General features: G+C 35.9%; 1 protein-coding gene across 1 annotated transcript; it reads right to left on the bottom strand.

The window, feature by feature from the left end:
• Window positions 1–1,273: 1,273 nt before the first annotated feature.
• On the bottom strand, window positions 1,274–21,822 carry LOC127868638 (zinc finger protein 184-like). The gene is made up of 6 exons (XM_052410556.1): window positions 21,273–21,822; window positions 20,118–20,502; window positions 19,148–19,292; window positions 6,556–7,853; window positions 3,499–3,675; window positions 1,274–2,933 (listed from the first exon to the last, which is right to left on the bottom strand). Exons 1-6 carry the CDS (start codon window positions 21,668–21,670, stop codon window positions 2,136–2,138), a joined length of 3,201 nt encoding a protein of 1,066 aa, XP_052266516.1. The 5' UTR covers window positions 21,671–21,822; the 3' UTR covers window positions 1,274–2,135.
• Between the last annotated feature and the right edge of the window lie 1,642 nt (window positions 21,823–23,464).

Genomic DNA, 23,464 nt, shown 5'->3' with positions numbered 1-23,464 from the left:
CATCCAATCTTTATGAAATTTGGTCAGAATGTTTATCTTGATGAAATCTGGGTTGGGATTGTATTTAGGTCATCTGGGGTCAAAATCTAGGTCACTAGGTCTTATAATAGAAAAACATTGTGTAGACAATAGAGGTCACAGTTTTGATCAGACGTTTATGAAATTTGGTCAGAATGTTTATCTTAATAATATCTGATTTTGGATCATATATGGGTCATCTGGGGTCAAAAATTAGGTCACTGGGCCAATTCTAGTAAATGCTTGTGTAGATGAAAGAGGTCACAGTTTTCATCATATCTTAATGAAATTTTGTCAGAATGTATTAATTAATGAAATCTGGCTTGGGATTGTTTATGGGTCTGATAGAATTTAAGTTGATGTAGTAAGATTAGTCAGGTGAGCGATTCAGGGCCATCATGGCCCTCTTGTTAAAATCTTTTGACAGGATTGCAGACCCTCAATTGGGACAAATACAGATAAGTTACTTTCAAGAATTGCATTCTTATTTGAACCATCAACCTGGTATTATATTAGAGCTAAAATAAAATTATTGCTAATAGTTGAAACTAATTGCACACAAAAAATGTGTTTAAAAAAATATTGCAAACACTGTAATAATCAACATAACAAAGAACATGGTTTGGTACTTGACTAATGAAATATCTTGTCAAACAACCTTAGAACATTCTATTTAGGTCTAGAAAACTAATTAGTGTTTATAAATTAATAACATATGCAAAAGTATATCTAGGAAAATACTTTCTTCTGAAAAGGTTTCCGCAAAACATATTTTAAAATGTTGATCTAATTGATAGATAGAAACTGTGAAAAAATGCTGTGGTTAATATTAATGAGTTTCGAAGTGTTTTCACAGCAATGCATTGTTATACCATCAAGTTGCCATAATTTTTGCACACTTACTGACATAAGTTTGTGCACTTATTACTGGTTAACAACTTAAATCAGCTTGCCAAGGACTTACAATTTAAATTCTTATGTTCTGTATTTGAAATAGTTGTTGAATACAACGGAACATCCCACAAAAAATTGTGAAAGATAAGCCTGAAGTTTTTAATTTCACTCTAGTTAAATGTACAACAGGCAGTAGATAGCAGGTTAAATGTATTTGCAAGAAGGTTAAATGTATTTGCAAGAATTATATAAAATGAAATGATTTTATTTGATTGTTTGTTACTATATGCATCATATTTATTCACTAGAACACCATTTATCATTGTTATTTTACTTTTCGATCAAAAATGTTTAAACCCAGTTTAGTGTATATTATTTTAATAAAGTAACGTAACAATTCATAATGAATTATTCCTTAACAGTTAAATAGTAATCATGGTCAATTTATTAAAAATAACCCAAACACCTGAATCTTGCAATTATAATGAAATATACTGAAAGATGGCAGAATATAAAACATTTACATTTGAAAATAAAACTATTGATAAATTAAACAAGACTATTGCCAAGCAATATATGTCCCCTACCGGCTTCAACATTGTCAGAAATTTCCCCATTGTCAGATTTTTTTATACTTTTTTTATATATTTGTTGCCATAGCAACCAGAATTTTTGGCGTAGGAACAAAATGAAATGACGTGCATTATGTCCATATTGCCATCTATCCATGTTTTAAGTTTCATGAAAAAATCTTAAGAACTTTTAAAGTTATTGCAGGATCAAGAAAAAACACCATTTTCAGCAGTATTTCTAGTCTATTTGTTGCCAAAGCAACCATAATTTGTGACGTAGGAACAAAATTAAATGACGTGCATAATGTCCATATTGCCATCTATCCATGTTTCAAGTTTCATGAAAAATTATATTAAGAACTTTTAAAGTTATCGCAGGATCCAGAAAAAACACCATTTTCAGCAGTATTTCTAGTGTATTTGTTACCATAGCAACCAGAATTTTTGACGTAGGAACAAAATGAAATATGTGCATAATGTCCATATTGCCATCTATCCATGTTTCAAGTTTCATGAACAAATATTAGAACTTTAAAAGTTATCGCAGGATCCAGAAAAGTGTGACGGACTGACAGACAGACAGAGCGCAAACCTTAAGTCCCCTCTGGTGAAACCGGTAGGGGACAATAATTATAAACTAATTTTGAAACTTTAACTATTCCATGCTAAATCACAAACAGCTGAAACATCAGCAAGTGCAGTTGATGCATTCTCTACAGACAACATGTTCAAGTCTTTATGATTCTGAATAGTGTCCACAAACATTGTTTTCTCTTCGTCCATTGTACTGGTATCCATTCGAGGCACATAAGGCACTGCTGGCAAGGGTTGCAGACTGTCATTCACCATTATCTCAAATGATGTTCGTCTGGTGAGATTGAGCGGAGATTCGTCTTCTGTATGCTCAGATGTTCTGTCCACTGTCTCTGTTTGCACTGAATGCACTCTCTTCATGTGGGACTGCAAGAACTCCTGTTTCTTGAAGCGTCTGGAACATATGCTGCATTTCAATGCCCGCAACCCCAAGTGATTTTCCACATGGACCCGGTGGTTCTCTCGACTGACGAAGCACTTCCCACACTTACTGCATTCAAAAGGCTTCACACCTCTGTGTCTATTTTCATGCTCCTTGAGCTTGTCCCCGTCATGGTAGAGTTTGTTACAAAACTGGCACTGGTAAATCTTGATTCCCCAGATTTTCTCCGCTTCCTCTTTCTTCTCCGGGTGGCTGTGCACAAGATGACCTTTGAACTTGAAAATCGTGTGATATTTCTCTGGACAGAAGGTACACTGGTAGCGCCACTGGATGGTGTGACTAAGCCGATGATGACCGAGGTGCTTGGGATTCTTGTACCTCTGCCCACATATATCACATATGAAGGAATGAGAGTTGTGGGTCCAACTGTGCTGCTCAAGTAATGGTGCGCTTCGAAATGCCTTGTTGCAACCCTGGAAATATTAAGATATGAGCTGGGCTCAGGGAAAACTGGGTTTAAAGCAGGAGCTTAAAGTTTTGTCCCAGATCTGAGGACTGCACAAGCTAATCAGGGACAACACCTTCTGCCCATACTGGATTTTTCTAAGACTTCCTTTGAACAACACAAAAAAACAATGGGTCAAAAGTGTTGTCCCTGATTAGCCTATGCACAGGCTAACCTGGGACAATACTATTTGCACATGCATTAAACCCTCATAGGCGCATATATAATTATGTTTTATGCTATTAAAGGAAAATAATATTTAGATATATAAATTAAAGATGAATGAAGATTTTCATTCACGGCAAATTGATGTTCTGGATTCATGCTGCAATCGGTGAATAAAAACATGGCAATACAAATCAAGTTCAAGAAACTCTCGAAACAATATCTTTTATAGATGGGATAAGAAGCATTGTTGCCTGCATAAAATTGCATCTTCAACCTATTTCAATACATGCAATATAATTAAGTGCTGTTTTAATCAGCAACTGAAATCAAACAAACATCTGGACTAGCTAATCAAGTACTGGTACCTCCACTTTGCAGGCAAACGGACTTTCCCCAGTGTGAATCCGCATATGAACATCCAGTTTGCGCTTCATATTGAAAGTCTTGCCACAGACAGTGCATATCAACATCTTCATCTTGGTTTTGTGATCCCGGCAATGGTTCGAACAAATTTGCCTGGATTTGAATTCGCGATCACAGAACTGCAGAAAGAATATTTTGTGTTAAAGAAATTATTTTTCGTTTGTTTTGTTATTGATCAGTGAATACACAATGATTTAAAGTTCTAATGTAAAAGTATTTATCCATGAAATCATTATCACAGGTTATTCAATAATCAAATATCAGAATGACAAACAATTGTTTATTGATAAATAAATATAAAAACTTATTTTGGTATTCAGATAACAGGATTTGATCAATATTCATGCACTGATAACTTTATTTTAATTCTAGTATGGTGTGCGCAGGAATCCGTTTCAAGACTTGGAAAACTTCAATTTAAAGAAGCAGTTTTTCCTTCACAAATCCTACTACTGATATGCTTGAAATTAAAACTAGAGAACATTTGTGAAAACATCTTAGTTTGGTTTACAGAAAGGTTCATCTAATGTGAAGTAACTGATTAAGATGGCAATAATATCCCTAAATTGCTCACTTTATTACAAAATGCAATACTAGTGTGATTACAGCTGAAAGAGTTTTCAATATGTCATATTATGAGGAAAACAATTTACTGCCAGGACAGAGCCCAATCTGGCCACAAGATAAGAAAATACCCGGTATCTGGTAGAATACTACTACATGTAAGATATTACACACAAAATACCAAACTCTGGGACTTGTGGTTTGATTTTTTTTAGAATATATATATACATGTACAACATGTATTAGGAAACTAAGCAGTCCTCAGAAAGAGGCCAATACTCATTCCCCCATGAGCGCGGCAATATTCATTCCCCCATGAGTGCGGTTTTAACAAACTTGGTAGTAGAGCACTACAAAATGTTTAATTTCACATATTACATATTTTTTCCATTTGAGAAGATTTTAAAAGATATTTTCTATATAAGTCTATATAAATTGTGTGACCCCAGAGGCGAGGCATTTTTTGGCTCCAGTGACATTATCTAACGAACTTTGTAGAGGACCTATAAGTTTCCTTTTTTTGTACAGTTATTCTAAATCCTGGCTCACAGGAACAATTTTAACGACTTAGAAGGTCACCCAGCGATCATTCCTGTGACATTTTGTGAAAATCTGCCAAGTGGTTGTTGAGGACATATATCACACAGCGATGATATTTCAATACTCAACTAGAGCTTTGTCACAGACGTGACGTATACCCCCACATGCCGCAATGACACAGACTATTTTGCATGCTGTCTACACAAAACAAGAGAATCTAAATGGTAATTTTTAAGAATTATTATGCCATTATTATTTATGGCCATTTTTACCTTTGAACTCTTTAATTCTTCCGCATGACACGCTGTCCAATGACTGTGAACAAAATTAATGTACAGAGTCATTTTAAAATCGCACAATGAATGACATAATTATGGCCCGGACAAGCTCATTTATGGCCATTTTTCACTTTTGAACTCACAAGTTCGACCTTGACCTTGAAGATATCAACGTAATTCTTTCGCAAGACCCATTGTCCAATGATTGTGAACAAATGTACCAAGTAATTCTAAAATCTCACAATGAATGACATAGTTAGGGCCGGGACAAGATCATTTACGGCTATTTTTGACCTTTGAACTCACAGAGTGACCTTGACCTTGGAGATATCGACGTAATTCTTTCCCGCGACACACCATCTAATAATGGGGAACAAATGTGCCAAATGCTTTTAAAATCTCACAATGAATGAATAGTTATGGCCCAGACAAGCTCATTTATGGCCATTTTTATGCCCCCCTTCGAAGAAGAGGGGGGTATATTGCTTTGCTCATGTCGGTCGGTCTGTCGGTCGGTCCGTCCACCAGGTGGTTGTCAGACGATAACTCAAGAACGCTTGGGCCTAGGATCATGAAACTTCATAGGTACATTGATCATGACTCGCAGATGACCCCTATTGATTTTGAGGTCACTAGGTCAAAGGTCAAGGTCACGGTGACCAGAAATAGTAAAATGGTTTTTGAATGATAACTCAAGAACGCATACGCCTAGGATCATGAAACTTCATGATTTACCTTTGAACTCAAAGTTTGACCTTGACCTTGGAGATATCAACGTGACTCTTTCGCACGACACACCGGCCAATGATGGTGAACAAATGTGCCAAATGATTTTAAAATTTTACAATGAACAACATAGTTATGGACTGGACAAGCTCATTTATGGCCATTTTTGACCTTTGAACTTAAAGTGTGACCTTGACCTTGGAGATGTCAACATAATTCTTTCGCGCGACACACTGTCCAATGATGGTGAGTAAATGTGCCAAATGATTTTAAAATCTCGCAATGAATGACATAGTTATTGCCCAGACAAGCTCATTTATGGCCATTTTTGATCTTTGAACTCAAATTGTGACCTTGACCTTGGATATATCGACGTAATTCTTTCACGTGACATACTGTCCAATGATGGGGAACAAATTTGCCAAATGTTTTTAAAATCTCACAATAAATGATAAAGTTATAGCCCGGACATGCATTTGACCTTTCTTTGAACTCCAAGTGTGACCTTGACCTTTGAGATGTTGACGTACTTTTTTCACACGACACACCGTCCCATGATGGTGAACAAATGTACCAAGTCATTTTAAAGTCTAACGATAAATGACATAGCTATGGTCCGGACAAACTTTCGTTTTAAAACACACTAAGTGACCCCGTGACCTAGTTTTTGACACGGCATGACCCATTTTCAAACTTGACCTTAACATCATCTAGATACAACTTGTGACCAAGTTTGGTGAAGATTGGATGAAATTTCGGGACAGACGGACAGACCGACCGACAAAGTGACTCCTTTATAGCCCCCATTACCAATGGTAATGGGGGTATAAAAAGTGAGTGTGAAAAACAGATCATGGACCTTCTAATATATTAAATGAGTATAGTACATACTGGGCACTTGAAGGTTTTCTTCTGATGCTGTTCCATATGCTTTGTGTACCAGTGAACGTCATAGACGATTGTATTGCAAATCTCACACTGAAATTGGCACTTCTCATGCGGATGCTGTTTATTGACGTGTGCTCCAAGCAACTGCAAACTTTCCATCACCTTGGCGCATACTGGGCATTTATACTGAAACGTGTTTGCATTTTGGACAGTTGAACTGTTTTCAAATAATTCTCTGATTCCAGCATTGTCTAGGTTACATGTGACACCACTCTGGTGTTTAGCCAACAGTTCCTCACAGTCAAACCTCCAATCACAGTTCATGCACTCATATGGCTTCAGGAAATGGTCCTTCAGGTGTGCAGACAATAAAAAATCAGTTGTAAATGTTTGTCTGCATATGTTGCACTTGAAAACCGGATTGTTATTGTGGGAAACAATGTGTTTTTGCAGAGAAAAAGGCGTAGTCATTTTCTTATTACATATTTTGCAGATGCAATCATTCTTAGAAGTCTTTAGTAAATCCATCAGAGTTGCTGTGACAACAACACCAGTTTCTTCATGACAATATTGGATTTCCTCTTTTAATATATTTTGTCTTGAAGGTCCAAAGTTTTCATCTGGCTGGCAATCTTTATATTTATGTTGGTGAAGGTCCAAATGTTTCTGCCACAAGAAATTATACCCACATTTGCTGCATTTGTAATTCCCCTTGTCTAAATCCGACACAGTATAGACATTACACTGCCCTGATTTAAACCTCTGCCTTATAACTCGAGCCACATTAGTTAGATCGCCATTTTCAAACTTCTGTAAATCAGCAATTATGCCGAGTAAAAAGTTTGCCCTGCCATTCTCCCTTTCTTTTACTGTACCAATTTTATTGATTGGGGTTTTCTTTTTTGGTTGTTTAGTCCTCTTCTTATTGGTCTTAATATCATCCTCAAAATCAGAGTTCGTTCCATCAATATAATCATCGTCTGCATCAGCAGTTTCAAAGTCTGTGGCTTCTGTATCAGTCAAATTTTCGTGCATAACATTTAATTGTTTCATTTCATAGCCATAATCATTTACTATGTTGTTCATACCTTCAATATCCTGAATTTCAGTGGTAAATTGATAGCTTTGTGTTTCTCCTGATATTGTTTCTTCCGATATTACCACAGCCTCTTCCTGTTGCTTATGTGCATCTACTGTTTTAACTTTTTTAGGTTTCTTGCTGGAAGTAGCCACACTTTTCCTCTTATCTTTTCTTAGGCTTACATTTTTTGTAACATCCAATACACTTATTCTGCAAGGATCTGCAATTAAATATATATTGCATTGAGATTCAATAAAATAATATTCAAATTCAGGGGTATTGTAAATAATGAGAACAGCAATGTCAACCATGGTCAAGGGGGGCAATAATAACTATAACCATAAAAGGCCTATAATATCTACCGTAATTAATCATACACCCCTTTTTTTAGCAAAAAATAATTATTTTTTGTGACTCTTAATTTTCGGACACATGAGTTTTCGTCCATAATTAATTACTCTAAGTTTTCGGACAGTATATTTTACAGCGCTATTTTACCAAATTTCGGTCCTGTTTTCGATATCTAATGACACTTTGATCATGGGGTTTTACAACCAGATTAACATCATAAAACATGGCAGGTGCATGCCAGAGGGCAACGGACCATTACATTTGCGTTATTGGGTAAATAACCTTTTAAACCGGTATTTAACAATGGTTTCGCCTGATAGCATAAGCGTTATTACAATTACCAGGGGTAGTGCCAATTAACAATTCAATTATCTACGGCAATGGGACTATCCCTTCTCAGTAAAGTAACTGTGACAAATACTAAACGCTTCAAAGTGTGATGCACCCTAATGCAAGTTTTACGAACAATGGAAGGTGTTAGACAACAACTATCGGTAATGAACAAACATAGAATTCATAGTTTACTTTTTTATTGCGTTAATTACAGGTTCATACTAGCGAGTATTGGTACATCACATGCTCATCTTTAAACTAGTTGGTCAAAGTACAACCTTGTAGTAACTTTCTGTCGAATAAATGAAGCATTTAAAAAAAAATCACATGTAGTGCACACATATATAACTGTAATTTATACTATACAGCATGGTATTTTACAAGCGCATGCTATTACCGGTAGTCGTTGATACAATTGATGCTCCTTTCGACACTTCAACTTTCGACTCTTAGTTTTCGGACACATGTATTTTGTGAATATTTTTCGTATCTCGTATTTCGAACACGAAAAAAAAAAAATTTAAGTGTCCAAAAACATAGAGTAATTACGGTATTTGTATTCCATGCAAACATACTGTAATTTAAATAAACTAGAGGGCCTTGATTGTTCTGAATTGCCTGCCTTCATTCAAGGTACACATAATGTTAAAGATCTAGTGACCTTGTTCTGAATTGTGTGCCTTCATTCAAGGTTCACATAATGTAACAGACCTAGTGACCTAGTGTTTGAACACGCTTGACCCAGATTCAAACAAGACGATTGCCAAGAAATATAGTCCCCTACCGGCTCCACCATTGTCAGAAATTCCACCATTGTCAGATTATTTTTTTAACTATTGCCATAGCAACCAGAATTTTTGACGTAGGAACAAAATGAAATCACGTGCATAATGTCCATATTGCCATCTATCCATGTTTCAAGTTTCATGAAAAAATCTGAAGAACTTTTAAAGTTATCGCAGGATCCAAAAAACCACCATTTTCAGCAGTATTTCTAGTCTATTTGTTGCCATAGCAACCAATTTTTTTATGTAGGAACAAAATGAAATGACGTGCATAATGACCATATTGCCATCTATCCATGTTTCAAGTTTCATGAAAAAATATTAAGTACTTTTAAAGTTATCGCCGGTGAAACCGGTAGGGGACAATAATGGTCTTGATATAATCAAGATGAACAATCTTACCATGTTTCTTCAAAATTGAGTTATGAATGTGGCTTCTTTGGATGTTTATGTGGTTTTCTAGGATTTGACCATTTGACCTAAATGTTGGACTAATAACAAGAGCACCGCATAACGGGTGCCACGCTCGGCTGCGAAAGCTTGTCAGATTTTTTTTTTTTTTAGAGGTCACAGTGACCTTGACCTAGTGACCCAACAAGAGATGTGTTTGTCAGAAACACAATGCCCCCTACTGCAACGCATTGAAATAAAATTTCATTTGGCAGGTATAGAAATCATCTCCCTTTAAAGGTTATTACTTTCCTTGAATTTTGTCCAATCCAACCGGAAGGGGGGGGGGGGGGAAGGGTCTCACAGTCAATTATGACCATGTCAGTCATCACTGACAACCAAGACCTGTGGTTTAAAAGAGACCATAACCAGAGTTGATTTTGTTCTTTTTCATATTTGATATTTCATATATACCATACAGAGTTTTTTTTCTTTTTCATAAAACATCATACAGAGTTGATCATGTATCTATGGACATAAGTCCACAGGTATGTAATGAACACCAAAGAAATTATAATTATATCATTAAAAAAAAAACTTTGAAAAATCAATCATTTGGGTTATAAAAAATCAAAATAATAAATCTGTACAGTAACTGTGAAAAGAACTTTAATTCTTGGTAAGGAAAAATATAATATGAGATTTATAATTATATAAATTACTTCCCTTGAAAATAATTGTCTGTAACAAATCTCTATTTTTAGTAGCAAATAATTAAAAGCCACTATACTGTGACTGTAGATTCACCACTCAAAATGTGCAGCTCCATGAGATAAACATGCATGCCAAATATATAAAGTGGCTATATTCAATATTGAATAATTTTCTCCCTTTTTAAAGCTTATTACTTCCCTTAAATCTGTATTTTTTACCATAGACCGTAAAGGATGACCTTGACCTTTTACCACAATGTGTTTGTCAGAAACACAATGCCGCCTACTGCGCCGCTTCGATTTATTTAACAAAAATATATACGTGGGCAGGTCAGATAACTATGTCCATTTAAAGCTTATTACTTCCCTTGACTTAGTTTTTCAACCCAAGACCTTGAAGGATGATGTTCACCTTGAAATTTTACCACTCAAAATGTGCAGCTCCATGAGATACACATGCATGCCAAATATCAAGGTGCTATCTTCAATATTTAAAAAGTTATGGCCAATGTTAAGGTTTTAGCACGACGCCTACGGCGGACGGCGAGCTGGCTATGACAATAGCTCGGGTTTTCTCCGAAAACAGCCTCGCTAAAAAAAACATTTTTTCAACTTGGTCTTGAAATTGGCCTAGATTAAGTTTTATCAAGATTGAGCCATCTATGTGACTTTGAAAGTAGTAACAATTTTTCATGATTTGACCCGATGAACTAATTTAATGACACATATTATCCACATTCTTACTTGGCCTTGATATCATCAAGATTCTGATTGAATTTCATAAAGATTGCGTAATTAATATGGTTACTAGAGTGTAACAAGCAAAAGTCAAAGATGACCTGATGACTTAGTTTTTTTTTAGCTCACCTGATTGCTCAGGTGAGCTTTTGTGACCGGTCTTTGTCCGTCGTCCGTCCGTCCGTTAACATTTGTTCGTACTTTAGAGGCCACATTAAATTTTATTGTCCGATCTTCATGAAACTTGGTCAGAAGCTTCGTCCCAATGAAATCTCGGTCGAGTTCGAAACTGGGTTGTGCCAGGTCAAAAACTAGGTCACTAGGTAATTTTTTTTTTTTAAACTTGTAAACACTGTAGAAGTCACATTTCATGCCCAATCTTCATGTAACTTTGTCAAAATGTTTGTCTTAATGATATGTTGGTTGAGTTCAAAAGTGGTTCCGGTCTGTTGAAAAACATGGCCGCCAGTGGGCGGGGCAGTTTTCCTTATTTGGCTATAGGGAAACCTTGTAAACACTCTGGAAGTCACAATTTTTGCCCAATCATCATGAAAGTTGGTCAAAACATTGGTTTTATTGATTTCTCGGATGAGTTCGAAAATGGTCCAGATCGGTGAAAAAACATGGCCGCCAGTGGGCGGGGCATTTTTCTCTATATGTATATAGTGAAAACATGTCAACACTCTAGAAGTCACATTTTAGGCCCTATTTTCATGACATTTTGTCAGAACTTTTGTTTCCTAGATACGTGAGTTAAGTTTGAAAATGGTTCCAGTCTGTTGAAAAACATGGTTGCCAGGGGGACGTGGCAGTTTTCCTTATATTTATATAGTAAAAAGGCTTGCAAACAATCATGAATTAAGGTCATGTAACATGTGAGACAACTCTTCTAAATATTGCATTGAAGAATACAGTAGTTACTCCCCTTTGATTATAAATGTTTTCATAATAATACATTGTAGTTGTGTTTCATTTATGTGTTAATTGTCATTCGAGGTTGGACGTTTTTATGCCCCCTTTCAAAGAAAAGGGGGCAAATAGTGATCGGGCTGTCAGTCCATCCGTCTGTTTGTCTTTCCGTCACACTTTGCATTTAGGTTTCCAAAAATGCTCATAAATTCTATGTCCCTTGAGATATAACCTTCATATTTGGTATGCATATGTTTATGGACAAGACCTTTCCTTACGCACACATTTTTTTAGCCCTGTGACCTTGACCTTGAACTTAGGGTCCGCGTTTAGGTTTCAAAATCTGCATTTAGGTTTTGAAAAATGCTCATTACTTCTATGTCCCTTGAGATATAACCTTCATATTTGGTATGCATGTGTATATGGACAAGGCCTTTCCATACGCACAATTTTTTTTACCCCTGTGACCTTGACCTTGAACTTAAAGTCCGCGTTTAGGTTTCGAAATCTGCGTTTAGGTTTCAAAAAATGCTCGTAACTTCTATGTCCCTTGAGATATAACCTTCATATTTGGTATGCATGTGTATATGGACAAGGCCTTTCCATCTAAATCTGCGTTTAGGTTTCGAAAAATGCTCATAACTTCTATGTCCCTTGAGATATAACCTTCATATTTGGTATGCATGTGTATATGGACAAGGCCTTTCCATACGCACAATTTTTTTTTTCCCCTGTGACCTTGACGTTGAACTTAGGGTCCGCGTTTAGGTTTCGAAATCTGCGTTAAGGTTTTGAAAAATGCTCATAACTTCTATGTCCGTTGAGATATAACCTTCATATTTGGTATGCATGTGTATATGGACAAGGCCTTTCCATACACACACAAAAATTTACCCCTGTGACCTTGACGTTGAACTTAGGGTCCGCGTTTAGGTTTCGAAATCTGTGTTTAGGTTTCGAAAAATGCTCATAACTTCTATGTCCCTTGAGATATAACCTTCATATTTGGTATGCATGTGTATATGGACAAGGCCTTTCCTTACGCACACAATCTTTTACCCTTGTGACCTTGACGTTGAACTTAGGGTCCGCGTTTAGGTTTCGAAATCTGCGTTTAGGTTTCGAAAAAAGCTCATAACTTCTATGTCCCTTGAGATATAACCTTCATATTTGGTATGCATGTGTATATGGCCTTTCCTTACGCACACAATCTTTTACCCGTGACCTTGACGTTGAACTTAGGGTCCGCGTTTAGGTTTCGAAATCTGCGTTTAGGTTTCGAAAAATGCTTATAACTTCTATGTCCCTTGAGATATAACCTTCATATTTGGTATGCATGTGTATATGGACAAGTCCTTTCCATACGCACACAATTTTTTACCCCTGTGACCTTTACCTTGAAGTTAGGGTCCGTGTTTAGGTTTCGAAATCTGCGTTTAGGTTTTGAAAAATGCTCATAACTTCTATCAAAGCGTTTATAGGGGGCATATGTCATCCTATCCGTCGTCCGTCCGTCCACATTTGTTCGTAAACACTCTAGAGGCCACATTTATTGTCCGATCTTCATGAAACTTGGTCAGAAGATTTGTTCCAATGAAATCTCGATAGAGTTTGAAACTGGGTCATGTTGGGTCAAAAACTAGGTCACTAGGTCAAAAAAAAGAAAAAGCTTGTAAACACTGTAGAAGTCACATTTAATGCCCAATCTTCATGTTACTTTGTCTATATGTCTGTGTTAATGATATGTTGGTTGAGTTTCAAAGTGGTTCCAGTCCGCAGAAAAACATGGCCACCATTGGGCGGGGTAGTTTTCCTTATATGGCTATAAAGAAACATTGTAAACACTCTAGAAGTCACAATTTTTGCCCAATCATCATGAATGTTTATCAAAACATTGGTTTTATTGATATGTCGGACGAGTTTGAAAATGGCCGCCAGTGGGTGGGGCATTTTTCTCTATATGTGTATAGTGAAAACATGTGAACACTCTAGAAGTCACATTTTTTGCCCAATTTTCATGAAATTTGGTCAGAACATTTGTTTCCTTGATACGAGAGTTGAGTTGGAAATTGGTTCCGGTCAGTTGAATAACATGGCTGCCGGGGGGGGGGGGGGCAGTTTTCTTATATTTATATAGTAAAAAAAAGCTTGTGAACACTCTAGAAGTCACATTTTTTTGCCCAATCATCATGAAACTTGGTGAATAGATTTGTTTTATATATATCTCAGATGAGTTTGCAATGGGTCAATAAACATGGCTGCCAGGGGGGTGGGGCAGTTTTCCTTATGTGACTATATAGAGAGAAACCTTGTGATCGAACACTATAAAAGTCACATTTTTTGCCTAATCATCAAGAAACTTAGTCAATACATTGGTTTAATTGATTTCTTGGACAAGTAGGAAAATGGCTCAGATCGGTGAAACACACTTTTTAGCTCACCGGATTGCTCAGGTGAGGTTTTAGGATTGGTCTTTGTCCGCTGTCCGTCCGTCCACATTTTGTTTGTTAAAACTCTGGCATTCACATTTCTCAAGCATTCTTTATCAAAGTTGCTGAAAGATCTCAGTCAAATTTGATGATGAGCAAAATCACTTAATTAATGCCCTTATTGTCCAAATTTTCATTATATTATACAAAATCCATGTAAGCAAAGTTTGATGTTTGGGGGGTCAGCTCAAAATATAGGTCACCATTTCAAATCTTACAAAAAACAAAAACACACCCTACGCCAGAGTTTTGGTTCAATAATGATGAAACTTGACCAGGATGTTTGTCTGGTCAATATCTAGGTCATGTTTGACATTAGGTAAAGATTAAATGAATCGACTCCTCTCAGGTGAGCGAACTAGGGCCATCTTGGCCCTCTTGTTTACAAATGTGACCCAGATTTAAACCTTGCCTATTAATCTCAAGGTAAGCAATCAAACCAAATTTCATCAAGATTAGGCCATGCATTTGGCTTATAGAGTAATACAAGTATTTTTACTAGCGTTTTACCTGGTGACCTAATTCTTCGACAAACATTGTCAAGATAAGCATTCTGACCATGTTTCATTAAAGGGACCGTCCCACAGATTAAAAGCATCGTTTGACGCGAATGGATATTTTGGGAAACTACGAGGATTGCTTAGATAGCTAAAAAAATACCTCCCAAATTGACGTGAGCGTGGATGGTCGAGTGGTTAAGTCGGGAAACATTTTACTCCAAGACTCCATGACTCTAGGGGCCAGTGGTTCAAGCCCTGTGGTTACTGTTTTTTCTTCTTTTTAAAAATTGTATTCTTATTTTTTACTGAAGATTTTTAGTTCAAATGTTTAAATTTATCAATATAAAGCATTTAAAGCAGTTAATGACAAGCTTTAATACATGCCAAAATCTGTTGGACGGCCCCTTTAAGATTGAGCAATACATGAGGCTGAAAGAGTAGTAACTTTATTTTTCTAATATTTGACTAAGTTTCCAATTTTTTCCCAACACAATTGTGATGTTAAGCCTTATGGCCCATTCTCATCAAGATTAAGTCATAAATGTTGCATATAGGTTTTTAAACAATAATACTTCTAGATACATGTATTGTTAAGATAAACATTCTGACCAAGATTGCGTCATAGACCTGGCTTCTTGATTGGAAACAAAGTTCAATAAATTTAACCAGTTGACTTAGATTTTAGATATTATGACCCAGATTCATTAAAATATTAAACATTGTTATCAATTTTCATCAAGACTGGATCATAAATGTGGCCTCTCTAGAGTGATAACAAACTAAAAGTTACTGAAACACACTTCACGCCATGACATGCTAAGACAAGCTACCAGGCATACAAGCAGATTTTATTTGAAAATAACGAGGTCATTTGCAATTATTTTTATAAACATTTTTAACTAAGTATATAAGATTTCACACTTGTAAGCAGATAAAATGGCGATGAACAAGAGCTCTCCCAAGACAAGATAGTTGACTTTTTTTCTGATTTTATAGCAAACAATATTTTAGCACAATATCTCCATCCTTATTAATATTAGTGAATGCAAACTTAACATATATTTTTATCAACTGTCACCTTTACTGTCACAAAACTGTCTCCCCATGCTAGGTCTAAATGTTTTTTGAATTTTCTAAGTACAAGAAGGGAAATAATTCAGCTTTATTTTGGACAGAGTTATGGGCTTTGGTCTGTGACATCCTTTGAGATCCAAATAAGATATGTGTTCGTCAGAAACACAATGCCCCCTACTGCACCGCTTTGAAATAAAATTTCTATTTATTATTTGGCAGGTATAGAAATCATCTCCCTTAAAGCTTCCTTTCCTTGGATTTTGTCCAGTCAAAAATGATCAAGTCAGACATCACTGACAACCAAGGCCTGTGGTATATCAAAGAGATCATAGCCAGAGTTCATAATGTATCTATGGACATAAGTCCACAGGTATGTAATGAACCCTACCATTCACAAATTAGTACAGGAAGGAAATGATAATTAAATCATTAAAAAAAACTTTGACAAATCAATCATTTGAGTTATAAATAATCAAAATAAACAAGTGATGTGTTTGTCAGAAACCAATGCCCCCTATAGCGCCGCTTTGAAAAAACTTCTTTTTTTATCTTTGACCTTGAAGAATGACTTTGACCTTGAACTTCCACCACTCAAAATGTGCAGCTTCATGAGAACGCTGCTTTGAATTTTTTTTTTTTTTCCTTTGACCTTGAAGGATGACCTTGACCTTGAAGGATGACCTTGACCTTCCACCACTCAAAATGTGCAGCTTCATGATAACGCCGCTTTGAAATTATTCTTTTTTTTTACCTTTGACCTTGAAGGATGACCTTGACCTTGAACTTCCACCACTCAAAATGTGCAGCTTCATGAGAACGCCGCTTTGAATTAAAAAAAAAAAAATTACCTTTGACCTTGAAGGATGACCTTGACCTTGAAGGATGACCTTGACCTTGAACTTCCACCACTCAAAATGTGCAGCTTCATGAGAACGCCGCTTTGATTATTTTTTTTCTGTACCTTTGACCTTGAAGGATGACCTTGACCTTGAACTTCCACCACTCAAAATGTGCAGCTTCATGAGATACACATGCATGCCAAATATCAAGTTGCTATCTTCAAAATTGAAAAAGTTATGGCCAATGTTAAAGGGATCTTTTCACAGTTTGGTAAATTGACAAAATTGAAAAAAGTTGTTTCAGATTCGCAAATTTGCGGTTTACTTATGATATTTGTGAGGAACTAGTATTACTGAACATTTGCCATGTTCTAATATAGCCATTATATGCATCTTTTGACGATTTAAAAACCTAAAAATTATAAAGCGTTGCAACGCGAAACGATTGAATAATTTGGAGAGTTCTGTTGTTGTCGTTTAAATTTGTTAAACTACAAACATTGCTTATATAACGTATAAAATACGCATCCTGTGTATGCTTGGCAGGATAGCTCAGTTGGCTAATGCGTTTTTACTTCAGGATTCAGGGGGTCACTGGTTCGAGCCCTGTTGCTGGCTACTTTTTGTCCTTTTTGAAATGTTATTTTTGATTTTTTACTGGAGCTTTTAAAATTTAATGTGTACATTTATCAATATAAAGCATTTAATGACAAACTTCAAAACATGCCAAAATCTGTGAAAAGGCCCCTTTAAAGTTTTCGGACGGACAGATGCCATATATCTGACATTTGACCTTGAAGGATGACCTTGACCTTCACCTTTCACCACTCAAAATGTTCAGCTACATGAGATACACATGAATGCCAAATATCAAGTTGCTATCTTCAATAGTGAAAAAGTTATGGCCAATGTTAAAGTTTTTTTTTCGGACGGACAGACTGACATACACACATACTGACTGACGGACAGTTCAACTGCTATATGCCACCCTACCGGGGGCATAAAAATCTGTACAGTAACTGTGAAAAGAACTTAAATTCTTGGTAATGAAATATATAATCTGAGATTTACAATTATATAAATTACTTCCCTTGAAAATAATTGTCTCTAACAAATCTCTAGTTTTAGTAGCAAATAATTACAAGCCACTACAGTGGCTGTAGATTCACCACTCAAAATGTGCAGCTCCATGAGATACACATGCATGCCAAATATCAAGTTGCTTTGTTCAATATTGAATAATTATCTCCCTTTGAGGCTTATTACTTCCCTTGGATTTGTATTTTTGACCTTAGACCTTGAAGGATGACCTTGACCTTTTGCCACGATGTGTTTGTCAGAAACACAATGCAGCCTACTGTGCCGCTTTGATTTATTGAACAAAATATATAATTTGGCAGGTCAGATAATTATGTCCATTTAAAGCTTATTACTTCCCTTGGATTTGTTTTTTCGACCCCGTGACCTAGTTTTTTACCCGGCATGACCCATATTCGAACTTGACCTAGATATTGTCTAAATACAACTTCTGACCAAGTTTCGTAAAGATCGGATGAAAGCTATTTGAATTAGAGAGCGGACACAAAAAGTGTGACAGACTGACAGACAGACAGACTTACAGACGGACAGTGCGAAAACTATATACCCCCTTTTCTTCGAAAGGGGGCATAAAAACATGTGTGAAGTGTAATTGAATATTGGTACGGTAGATGTGACAAAGATATTTACTTGCTGCACGCAAACTTTAACCTACATTTAATTTTTCCATCCAAACCTCAACCCAACATACATAAATACAAAAGGGGGAATAATCAGGCTCAAAAAATAGTCACAGTTGAAGGGCAGTTGATTATGGTATGATTTTACATTCCTTGTTTATGTGATATTGTTTGTTTCAGAAAGACAAAATAAAAAGTTTACATTTAAATTGTATATTCTTGCTTTATAATTGGCCTTCAGATTATGAGCTTACACTGAATTTTGAAAAGATCCGTATAACTTTTTTAAGGCCCTCATAGGCGGTATATTACAAATTATAGTCTGATCAGAAAATATTGTGTCCCAACATCACGGCATATTTAATATGGAGGGATGTTTGATCTTAAATAGGAAAATAGTGTTGGTTAATAAAACAAGTTAACTTCTTGATACAAAAATTGATAAATACTTAAGATATAAAAACATAGAAAATACATATCCAATCTGAGACACTTAATCATAACACAGGTACATATTCAATATAAACTCAATATATATCCACAAATTACTTCCAACAATTTTAGCATTTCTCAATTTTCTTCAATCAATATTGCAACAAACAAATTACAATTATTAAAAAATATGTCAAAGCCCATTAAATATCTTGGGAAGATTTTGGCATTGAGAAATCTTACCATTGCAAAACTGAAAGAAATGATCCAGGACTTGAGACCTTTCACTAGCAAAGCTCTTTCCTGTCAGCGTTCCAAACCATCGACAGCGCTGGGAGTCTGCCGTCACCACCAGAACGTCACAGCCTGAGCCCTCCAGGGAGCTACACTGAAGTATAAACACTTCATAACTTAGATATGAATCTTCACGAATTTGTAGTCCCTTAGAAAGTACCGGTAGATTCAAGTTTTAAAGGCTTCATTGCCAACCCTAAGTTACTGATGAGCAGCAAACAGCATAAAGCCTGGTTTTATGCTGTTTGCACATAGCCATTTTCACTATGCTTCTGGGTTAAAGGTATAAGGTAAGGTTTTTTGTCACTATTTTAAAGTTAAATATGAAGGCCATTAAATGTACACTTGGATGTTCACATTATTCAGTAACAAACACTTATCAGTGATTATTATCTGATATGGCAGTCATAGCAATGTTTCCCTTGACACGCATAATCTTTAACCAATATGCATACTTCGATACATTAATATTACATTTAAACAAGAGGGCCTAAAAGGCCCAAAGTCGTTCACCTGGAACTGACCTGTTCTGAGCAACATAAGATGTCATTAGAACAAATGTTTTGACCAACTTTCATGAAGAGTGAACAATAAATGTATTTTTTAGTGTTCTAACAAGGTTTAAAATATAAGGATAAATTCCCTGCCCCCTGGGTGGCCACATTTTTTAACAGACCAGAACCATTGTCGTACACATCCAAGATATCATTAAAACAAATATTCTGACCAAATTTCATGTAGATAGGACAATAAATGTGGCCTCTAGTGTGTTAAATGTCAAATGTTGACGCCGCACAACGGACAAAAGGCGATCACAAAAGCTCACCATGAGCACATTGTGCCGAGGTGAGCTAAAAATAATCTAACATCACCATAAAACTAATATGCTTTAAATAAATTGTGAAGGTACACAACTTACAATGTCATGTAAGGACCTCAATGCAGAATCAATGTCACCTGGACCTGTATGGTTGTCAACATTCTCTTCATTCTCTGCCCTAAATTTGAGTTCTGCACAATCTACATGCACATGACTTTTTGGAACATCAAGCATCGTTGAATCTAAATTGATCTTCGAGGTCTTCAATTTTGGAATTCTTCCACTACTTTTAGCTCCACTCATTAAGTTGTCTTCTATCAGTTCAGTTTCTGGTACTGTATTAAGGGTAGTTTTGGGTTCGTTATGCCTCCAAGCCAGTGCTTTGATGACAGGTACTCGTTTTGACTCCATTCTTGTTGCATTTTGAATGCTCTCCGAATCATGTTCAAGCCTTAAAGTACTGATCGACAGTGCTGTTATTGTCCTGATATAAAATTAAATAATCAAAATGAGTGCTTTCAGTAGAATTGAACAAGAGAATTTATAGCTAAACAATTACTAAGATCAACGAGGTGGATTATCAGGCATTTACAGTTGAGCCTCTCTCTGAAAAAACTGGGCATAATGCATGTGAGTTATGTATCAATCCAGATTAGCCTGTGTAGTATACCGATTTAAGTTTAGAACGGACTTCCTTTATACCAAAAATGGCATAAAAGTTGAAAGTGTCGACCCTGGATAGCCTGTACAGACACGCATTAAGCCTAGTTTTCCCAACAACCTGTCTCAGTTGTAAGTTATCTTCTGACTCAGACTAATATTTGTATCTGAAGTCTGATGCTATCATTTACTTTAAAACAAACATGGATGATGATTTGTTTCAATGTTATAAGTATGCAAAAGAAACACATCTATAATTATTTTTACTCAATTACTAAAGAAATAACTTATGAAATAGATTCATTAACCCTTTACCACTTAAATGTGTATTTTGACACATTTGTAGTTGCTTAGAAAGTTTTATTTAATTAAAGACCTTTCTTACTAGATTCAAATTTGAAAGGCTTCATTTCCAATCCTTAGATACTGATGAGCAACAAACTGCATAACACCTGAACAGAATGCGACCTGCAGGCTGTTCTGGCTTAATGCTGTTCGCACATTACCATTTTCACTTTGCTTCTGAGTGGGAAAGGTTAATTTTGTGTAATAGCTTGTTTATCATTAAATAACCAAAAGCAATTGTATACCAACTTCTTAGTCCTAGAATCATCATGTTTTCTTGTTTTGTGTCTATTGCGAGTATCTTTGCGTGTGAATGTCATGTCACACAGATCACAGAGAAAGCGGCGATGAGTGGCAGAGCACTTTCCATGCTTATCATAATCAGCCAAACAGCTGATATCATCCCCACATTTTGGGCACGGAAACACAGCTCCACGGTGCTTGATCAGCATATGTTGAACAAAGGCAAACTGTTCATTTTCCCTAAAGCACAGTGAACAGGTCTGACACTGAACTGTCTGATTTGACGAAGAATCTGTGGAAGACTGTTGATGTATGACTTCTTTTGGACACCCATCAATCCTACGCAAAGACTGATTATAATCATTCATGTCTTGGGGCTCTATGTCATTTTCTTTTGCATCCATGATTTAAATGTGATAATTCAATCTCATCACAGAATATCTAATGTCTGTCACAGCAATGGTGTTGCTTGACTGAAGTCTTTATACTAAAACATTGACTTCAGCTTAACACCTGCAATATATCTTTCTGTTTTTGGTGCAGTTCTCTAAAGCTTGTCTGCAATTAAATATTATCAATGTGCATTTAAAACTGGAAGTAAAATAGTATATAAATGAGTCTGTCTATAATATATACCCCGGAAGTCCCAGAATAGCGACAACACTTTTCATATAGACTGGATTTCCTTTAGAAGAGACTTCTTTCAATAAAAAAGTCCATAAAATATCATTTTAATTTATAAATCCATATAAATGTTTGTATTCTTCTGGCCTTGTCCCTGTTTAACTCCTATTGCTGTATTCCTTGTTTTACAATTAAGATATTACATGCACATGTGTTAGTTTGATGACATTTGGTTACGAGTTTTTGAAAAATGTTGAATAAAAACATAAATATAATTAATTCTCGATTGATCATTGTCGGCTCGGGTACTACTTACATGTATAAACCCGGTTACTTCTTAAGTATAGTTAAATGTACCCCGGGTACGGAAAATATACAAACATGTTACCGGCCAATTTAGACTGTACCCAAGATTTACTCCCGTCTAAAATCTGATATCGTAAAACGCGTTACAGAATACCAAACAAAATTCTCTTGGAAAGAAAACCTTCCTCAAAATGCTTTTTGAGCAGAAGTTTTGATACTATAGAGGCCATTTTACAGAATATTGATATAAATATGAACATAATTTTATTTTTAAAAAGCCGACAACAATAAATTTAGTGTTATAATTCCCGGATAGGTTTCAGTATATTTTCCATACCCAGGGTACATTTAAGTATACTTAAGAGTACCAGGGGTACAGGTAAGTAGTACCCGAGCAGTAGTCAATATAAATTGCCGCCTTAGAGTCTTTTGATGATTTTTGCTTTGGCAGACTCTTGGATTAATTCTGAACGCGAATTATTTCAGCTACCCGAGCAGACAATGACCAATTGAGCATCATTTATTGGGGGAAATAAACTATTTTTCAGCATAATTCCAGGGTTTTTTATCTTATTTTGGGGAAAGGGCCTGACCTTTTTTGAGGGGAAAAATAATCGCGCGAAATGCTGGATTTTGGGGAATAAAATAACGCAAAACGCTGGATTTTGGGGAAAAAAAGGAAAGTCTTAAATAATCAATATTAAATATGTTGCTGTTTTTAAAACAAATTCAAGGTAACAGATAATTTAATTATGCAATATGTTATATTTTATACACTGGATCAGGTTAACTTATGTATTTAAAGTTTAAAAAAATTAACAGAAGTCTGGGGGAAAATTTACCTGCTGAGGGGAAAAAAATCTGAGGGGAAAGGGCTGTTTTTCGGCGGGTACCAAAGAAGGAAAAAAAGCCCTGAATTCCAATTGTATCACCTTCTTTAATGATGATTATTTATGTGCTAATGATAAGCAGCCTTTATAACAAGGTCTTACAGCTAGAACCCCATCAATGCATCATTCGCATTATATTGGAGACCGAGGTACAGTGTTATACACTCTAAATAAGATGATTTGTTTCGTCTCATTTTGTTAAGCACTTTCATCTTCCAAGTTATTAAAAAATCTCTTTAACGGAATATGTATTGACTAGTCATTTGATATGTGCGAAACTGCATGGGGCGAAATGCCTTTCTTAGTTGTTTGCCGTGTATGCCTGTTTAATTTGTGAGCAAATTGGTGTAACCATGATCTTTGTAACCGTGAACCGAG

The sequence above is a fragment of the Dreissena polymorpha genome, chromosome 2, assembly GCF_020536995.1.
Source record: "Dreissena polymorpha isolate Duluth1 chromosome 2, UMN_Dpol_1.0, whole genome shotgun sequence".
Taxonomy (NCBI): domain Eukaryota; kingdom Metazoa; phylum Mollusca; class Bivalvia; order Myida; family Dreissenidae; genus Dreissena; species Dreissena polymorpha.
Note: the sequence above shows the minus strand (reverse complement) of the source record. Positions and strands in the feature narration are given on the sequence as shown.

Bases quoted from the DNA above. Each gene is read 5' to 3' on its own strand.
- LOC127868638 (XM_052410556.1), bottom strand. From the start codon at position 21,670: ATGGATGCAAAAGAAAATGACATAGAGCCCCAAGACATGAATGATTAT. The intron at 19,293-20,117 runs GTAAGTTGTGTA...TTTATACTTCAG, and splicing joins TGAGGTCCTTACATGACATT to TGTAGCTCCCTGGAGGGCTC. The intron at 3,676-6,555 runs GTATGTACTATA...TTCTTTCTGCAG, and splicing joins AGAAAACCTTCAAGTGCCCA to TTCTGTGATCGCGAATTCAA.